This window comes from Arachis hypogaea, chromosome 5, assembly GCF_003086295.3.
Source record: "Arachis hypogaea cultivar Tifrunner chromosome 5, arahy.Tifrunner.gnm2.J5K5, whole genome shotgun sequence".
In the NCBI taxonomy this organism is placed as follows: Eukaryota; Viridiplantae; Streptophyta; class Magnoliopsida; order Fabales; family Fabaceae; genus Arachis; species Arachis hypogaea.
The window spans coordinates 97,343,228-97,349,923 of record NC_092040.1 but is presented as its reverse complement, the minus strand read 5'-3'; the positions used below and the strand labels follow the sequence as shown (position 1 = coordinate 97,349,923).

Below are 6,696 nucleotides of genomic sequence, written 5' to 3'. Positions count from 1 at the left end.
CATTTGATTTATATGTTGTTGTATTAATTATATTATTTTCTTCCTTTGTCTTTGGTATTACAAGTTTGTAAGAGGGATAGGAGTTGTATGTTCTATATGTATATTATATTATGAGATATTATGTAAGGAGTCTTGTATATGAATCTATGCCTGCTTTTTTTTTTAAGATAAAGTATTTATTTTCGGTTTTAAAAAAAATTAGTGATACGGTGTTAAGTCACAGGCTCCTATTTTAATATTAAGTATATAAAGTAGTCGTAATACTTTTTGCTATCAGAGCAAGGTTCTGAAAACCGGACCGGACCGGCCGGTTTGACCAGTTTAACTGCGGTCCGGTCCTCCTGTAAAAACTGCAATTGAAAAAACCGCTGAAAAACTGGTGAACCGGTCGAAAATCGGCCGGTTGGACCAGACCGGTGACCGGCCGGTTCGGAAAAACGGCGTCGTTTTTAATTTAAACAAAAAAAAGAAAGAAACGGATCCACTCCACCCAACCCCCCTCTCTTCCCCCAATCATTCATTCATTTCACACTCACTCCCTGGAGAACTCTGAAGCAAAGGAACCCTAGCCCTCCATCGTCACCGCCGTTCCCAGTTCCTCAACACCGCCGCCGTTACCAGTTCCTCAGCACCGCCGCTTCTTCCTCTTCCCTGTGTCCGGAATCCAGTAAGTCGGCAGGTCCTCTTCGGCTCTTCATCTTAACTCACCAAACCAATTACCAAAACCCGAGGCTCTCTCTGCATTTTGCAATGGTTCTGCCGCAGTGCTGCCGCCGTCCGTGCTGTCGGCGCCGTCCGTGGCCTGGCCCTCTCTTGTAGCTCGGCGTCCTGCTTTCCCGTCATCCATTTGACCTCCGTGGCTTCTCTATTTTGTTGGCTTGAAGCAAATTTCTGCCGTATCGCCGCTCGCCGTCGTCTCCCTGGTCGCCGTCTGTGCCACCATCAAAGGTTAGTGTCTCTGTCTGTTTTGTTCGTGTCTCCGTCTTCTCTCCCCAGAGCCTCTGTTTGTTGATTTTTAATGTGAAATTGTGAAATTGATAATTTTTGCTAATTTTGTGCTGCTGCTCTTTCTTTGATTTCTGAAATTTTGGTTAAAATTTTCTTGCTGCTGCTGATTGTTCTTGATTTCTGACTCTTTTTAGTATATTGTGCTGATTGTTCTTGATTTCTGGCTGTGTGAATGTTCTGATTTCTGGCTCTGTGAGTGTTGTTTTGTTTTTGTTTTAACTTTTAAGGCCTTATTTTGTGCTCAGTTTTCATTTTGTAGGAAATTTTTTGAGGTATATAAGAATTAAAAAGGAAGATTATCCCAACAGCTACTCTGTTGATTGATTCTAGTCCCCCACAAGCTTGAAGAGAGGAACCCTTCATCATTGGTTAGTATAAGAAATAAATAATCTGAAAACTGTTGTTATTCCATTGTATTCAATTTGTGAACTTCCTCTGTTCAGTTTGTATAAGAAATAAATAATCTTAAATCTGTTCAATTGTTGTTCAATTTGTGAACTTCCTCCTGTTTAATTGTATTCCAAATTGTTAATTTGTGAACTTCCTCTGTTCAATTGAATTCCAATTTGCAATTTGTGAACAAATGGTTTAATTTCTGTTATGTTTAGTTTCTGTGTGCTAACTACCTGTATTGTTTAATCAAGTTTGTAGGTATTTAGAACCTTATAAAAAGAAATGAGCAATTATATAGCTCAGAAAACCCTCCCAGTGGTGTATCTTTACCTTTTATTCTGGTACAGGTATACCCGCATCCCACTGTCTCTTGTTTTTTGTTTAGTAGAACATGTCATTTTTCCCCTTGGATCTTCATCTGTATAAGAAACATTCTTATTCTATATTTTGTTGTTGTTAACTCCCTAATTGGCATATAGCAATCGGCTGAAATTGATTTTTTAGAATGTTGTTAGCTTATAATATAATGATAACATGTCTATTTTATTATGTGAAATTGATGCTGATTTATTCAAAGTAGCGGTGGTAGTAGTGGTCTTTATATCAAAGGTGGGAATGAAAGTGAAGATCATCCCACCGAAGCAGATTTGTAACAAGTTCTTGCGGATTTTGATGATTGATAAACCATGATGTTGGGATTTAATATTTAGATATGCTTTTATTACTATTTAACTTTTGAGTTTGGATTTTGATAAGATCATATATATGTATTTGGTTGATGATATTTTATGTAGTGTTTTAAATTTCGAAGATATTTTAAGATTTATATTAGACTATAATTATATTTTAGGATGTGTATTTATAATTTATTTATTATTCTATTCTAAAACGGTTTTTCCGGTTGAACCACCGGTTAGACCGGTTAGAGCAGTAAACCAGTGAACCAGTGACTAGAACGGTTTGATGACCGGTCCGGTTTTCTGAACCTTGTATCAGAGTGTCACAGCCAGAAGCGTGATTTTCTGGTAGTGAGGGTGTTACATAACACCTAATAAAAAATATACAAGTTAAATCGTTTCAAATTTTAGATAAAGAATATTAAAATTAATTATTAGTAATAAATCAAACTCTTTCACATGAAAATAATAACTAAAAATTTTATTATTTGATTTTTTATCTATGAAAATCCTGGTCTTCTTAGCCAACAAAGACTTTTGTTTTCTATAATTTTTTGGTAAAAGTAGCTTGATTCTATAAATCTTTTGTGCTATAATCTATAATATCAAGACAAAACCAACATAATTTTAAAAGATTTATATTCACATAATATAATTATAGGTAAAAATACTAATTTTTATTATATATTTAAACAAGAAAATATGACGCATTTAAGTTTAGTTCAAAGATAAGAACTAAAATATTGTGCGTGGAAGAGGGAAAACTATATATAATTTTTTTAAAAAAAAATTAATTTGAACCAAACAAACTATCAAAAGCCAATGTTTTTCTTAATTTGTTGTCTAAGGTTTTTCTATTCTTTCGTAGAATAATTTTTTCTATTTTTTTTTCTACACATAAAAAAATGTTAAAATGGATTAAATAGAAATAAATGAGATGGGAAGAATTTATAAATATTGAGTACCTACACCAAGTACCAAGGTATTCATGAATATAAATATTTTTGTGAGAAAATATAATTATTCAATAAATCATAACTTAAAAGGAGAGAGATATCTTTTTAAACATAATTTATTTAATTTACCTTTATTTGTATACATTTATCAGCATGTATGGTTAAAGTATTTAAATAAAAAAAAATTTTTAAATGGTGATGAGGTTTTTACGCAAACTTTTGAACTTAAAATTTTAAATTGTAGTTTGAAGAGGATATAAAGAAAGGACGGTTGTTATATTATAAGGCATGCTTCTATCTTATAGTTCATATTAAAAAGTATATGAATAAATTAAAAAAATGAAACCAAGATATTCTAGTTATAGTTGTAAATTTTCTCTTTGAAGGTAATATAGATAGCATATGTAATTTTATTTACTTTAGCGATTGATTAATTTGTTAAAATAATATATATAATATAGCCAATATGTATAAATATATAAATACATACAACTATTTTATACATACTCATAGAATTATTGAAATAAAAAAAAAGCGTTTGAAATATTTTCGAAGAAATGAATACATACAACAACGTATTTAATTATTTAATGAATTATAAATTTTTAATAAATTATAACTTTTTAATAAATCACAATTCATCAAAAGAGAATATTTTTAAAAATAATATATGAAAAGTGTTAAGAATTAATAAATTTTGTAATTTGTAACTATTAATTAATTATTATTAAAATTTTTAATAGTATAAAATTATATTTAATAGTATAAAATTACTCATTTTTTTATTGATTAAGTGTGGACTAAATTTTAATAAAAATACTAGCGTAAACTTTTTCATAATTATATATCTCACATGGTCTTCTTTGTCTCTCTCTATCACCAGTCTGTCATCTTTATCGCCCCCTCAACTCCCAAACATATTTAACTGGAGTTGATCCAAAGAAGGAAAAATCTCAGCGATAATTCATGAAATGGAACATATCAGTCTTTTCCACATGCAGCTTTTTTGTAAGGTCTTTTAGGACTGTGCGGTGAAAATGAGATTGATTTTTCTTTTTTATTTTTGCAAACAGAACTAGCGAAAATGAATTAGAAAGAAGCTTATTTTTTTTCATAGGCAACAAATTTGAGTTAGTTAGAATAGTTTGTCACATCAAAATTTTAGGTTTATTTTGGTTGGTTTCATATCCGAAGATGGGTAATTATTTTGTGCCACATTTTTGCAGTATCAAGGATTAAAAATTATAAATCACAAATCATATCAATTGGATTAGATAGCTCTAGGAGCGTTCTTTTTTCCCATGTCAAGTTGTAGCATCAAGAAATGCCTCCAAGTATTGGAGAAATGCAAATGCAAGAGCATGAACCAACTCAAGCAAGCACACGCTCAATTCTTCCCCAATGGTCTTCAGCACAACACTTTCGCACTCAGCAGGCTCCTCGCTTTAAGCACCCACCATCATGGAACCCTTGCTTATGCATTTAGAATTTTCCAACACATTCACAATCCCACACTCTGCATATTCAACACTATCCTTAACGCTTTCTTCATCAATGGCAACTCTAAAGGCACAATACATTTGTTCATTGACATGGTGCGCCGTAGATTGAACCCTGATCACTACACCCTTCCTTGCGTGTTGAAGGCGTGTACCTCGCTTGGAAGTGTTTCCTTGGGGGAGATTGTTCATGGGTATGGATCAAAATTGGGGCTTTTATGTGATGTCTTTGTGGGTAATGGTTTGATTGCGTTGTACTCTGCCTGCGGTGATCCTGTGGCTGCACGTAAAGTGTTTGATGAAATGCCTAACTTGAATGTTGTGTCTTGGACTATGATGATCGCAGGGTATGCCAAGGTGGGCGACATTGATTCAGCAAGACTTTTCTTTGATGAAGCACCTGAGAGGGATATGGGAATATGGGGTGCCATGATTTCTGGTTACGTGAAGAACAATTGCTTCAATGAAGGACTTCATCTATTTCGTTTAATACAGTCTACTGATGAGGTGCCAGATGAGTCTATATTAGTAAGCATTCTTTCTTCCTGTGCCCATTTGGGGGCTTTGGATATTGGCATTTGGGTACACAGATATTTGAATGAAGCAAGGATTACATTTAGCATTCGTTTGAGTACCAGTTTATTGGATATGTATGCAAAATGTGGTCACTTGGTCATGGCTAAAAGACTATTTGATTCCATGAAAGAGAGAGATGTTGTGTGTTGGAATGCAATGATTTTCGGGATGGCAATGCATGGAGATGGAATAAGTGCACTCCAGTTGTTTTTGGATATGGAAAAGGCTGGGATAAAGTTGGATGATCTAACATTCATAGCTATTTTTACAGCTTGTAGTTATTCCGGTATGGTACTTGAAGGTTTGAAATTGTTAGATAAGATGTGTAATGTGCACAAGATTGAGCCGAAGATCGAACATTACGGCTGTCTAGTTGACTTGCTAAGTCGAGCTGGGCTCTTCAAAGAAGCCATGGTCATGATAAGAAGAATAAGAGATTCAAGCAGCGGCACCTCTGAAGAGGCATTGTCTTGGAGGGCCTTTTTGAGTGCATGCTGCAACCATGGACAAACTAAATTTGCCGAACTTGCAGCTGCCAAACTCTTGAAGTTGGAGAATCACAGTGGCGTCTATGTTTTGCTTTCAAATTTATATGCAACAACCGGAAAATACAGTGAAACAAGAAGGGTTAGGGATATGATGAAGAATAAAGGATCAGAGAAAGCACCAGGTTGCAGCTCAGTTGAGATTGATGGGGTTATTAGTGAATTCATTGCTGGTGAAAAAACTCATCTACAAATGCATGAAATACACTCAGTTTTGAAGAAAATGCATATGCAATTGGATTAACATTTCTGGTTGAGTTAAATCATATTCTGTTGGCTAGTTGACACACATTATATATTTTGACCACTCAGACGAATAAAATAAACGAAGTGGTTTGTTAATAATTAGATGGATATAATCTAGTATTATTTGTAATAATAAAAATTTAAATAATATTATATATTAAACCTTGAATATTTTTTTAGCATATAAATATAAAAAAATGAAGAGTACTGTACTCTAGGATAACATTAGGATTCACATAGTGAGTAGTACTAAAGATTCGGAAAGAAAAAAAAAACTATTTATGCCACGCAAACTTTTTGAATTTGTTTAAGAACACCAATTTAGCAAATTCTATAAAATAAAACCTTCAATTAGAAAATTCCTACCATTCACCCTTCATAACTATGATAGACTACTATGCAAGTTCGAATATTTTTATAGTTGACTTGACGTGTTTTGCGGTAGGTAATTTTCTTATTAGAAGACACCATCTTCAAACTGAAGGAGAAGGTTGTAATCCACATACGCAATTTATGTCCACTCTCAGAGGATATAATATAGAGATGTTCCTTCGGACTAATGCAAATAAAATTGTGAGCTCAGTGGATATAATATAGAGATGTTCCTTCGGACTAATGCAAATAAAATTGTGAGCTCAATTGATATTTTATGAATCGCCACCACTTCTCATTAAGCTTTCCCTTTCACATTAAGCTCCTTCAAAGATTTCTAATTAGGTCTAACACCTTAAATCAAACATATCTTTAAAAAAATTTTAAATGAAGTGTCATTAATTGAGAAGAAAATATCTTTTTA

At 33.2% G+C, this 6,696-nt stretch overlaps 1 protein-coding gene across 2 annotated transcripts; it reads left to right on the top strand.

The window, feature by feature from the left end:
• The first annotated feature begins 497 nt into the window (after window positions 1-497).
• On the top strand, window positions 498-6,057 carry LOC112802133 (pentatricopeptide repeat-containing protein At5g06540). 2 transcript variants are annotated; one of them, XM_025845193.3, is made up of 4 exons: window positions 498-948; window positions 1,268-1,376; window positions 1,653-1,748; window positions 4,261-6,057. In XM_025845193.3, the coding sequence occupies exon 4, from the start codon at window positions 4,336-4,338 to the stop codon at window positions 5,896-5,898; it is 1,563 nt and encodes a 520-aa protein (XP_025700978.1). In that variant the 5' UTR covers window positions 498-948; window positions 1,268-1,376; window positions 1,653-1,748; window positions 4,261-4,335; the 3' UTR covers window positions 5,899-6,057. The 2 variants fall into 2 exon arrangements, with proteins under 2 accessions (XP_025700978.1, XP_025700979.1); XM_025845194.3 differs by having other exon boundaries at window positions 1,254-1,376.
• Window positions 6,058-6,696: the final 639 nt, after the last annotated feature.

Excerpts from the sequence above, each read along its gene's own strand:
- LOC112802133 (XM_025845193.3), top strand. The coding sequence starts at position 4,336 with ATGTCAAGTTGTAGCATCAAGAAATGCCTCCAAGTATTGGAGAAATGC.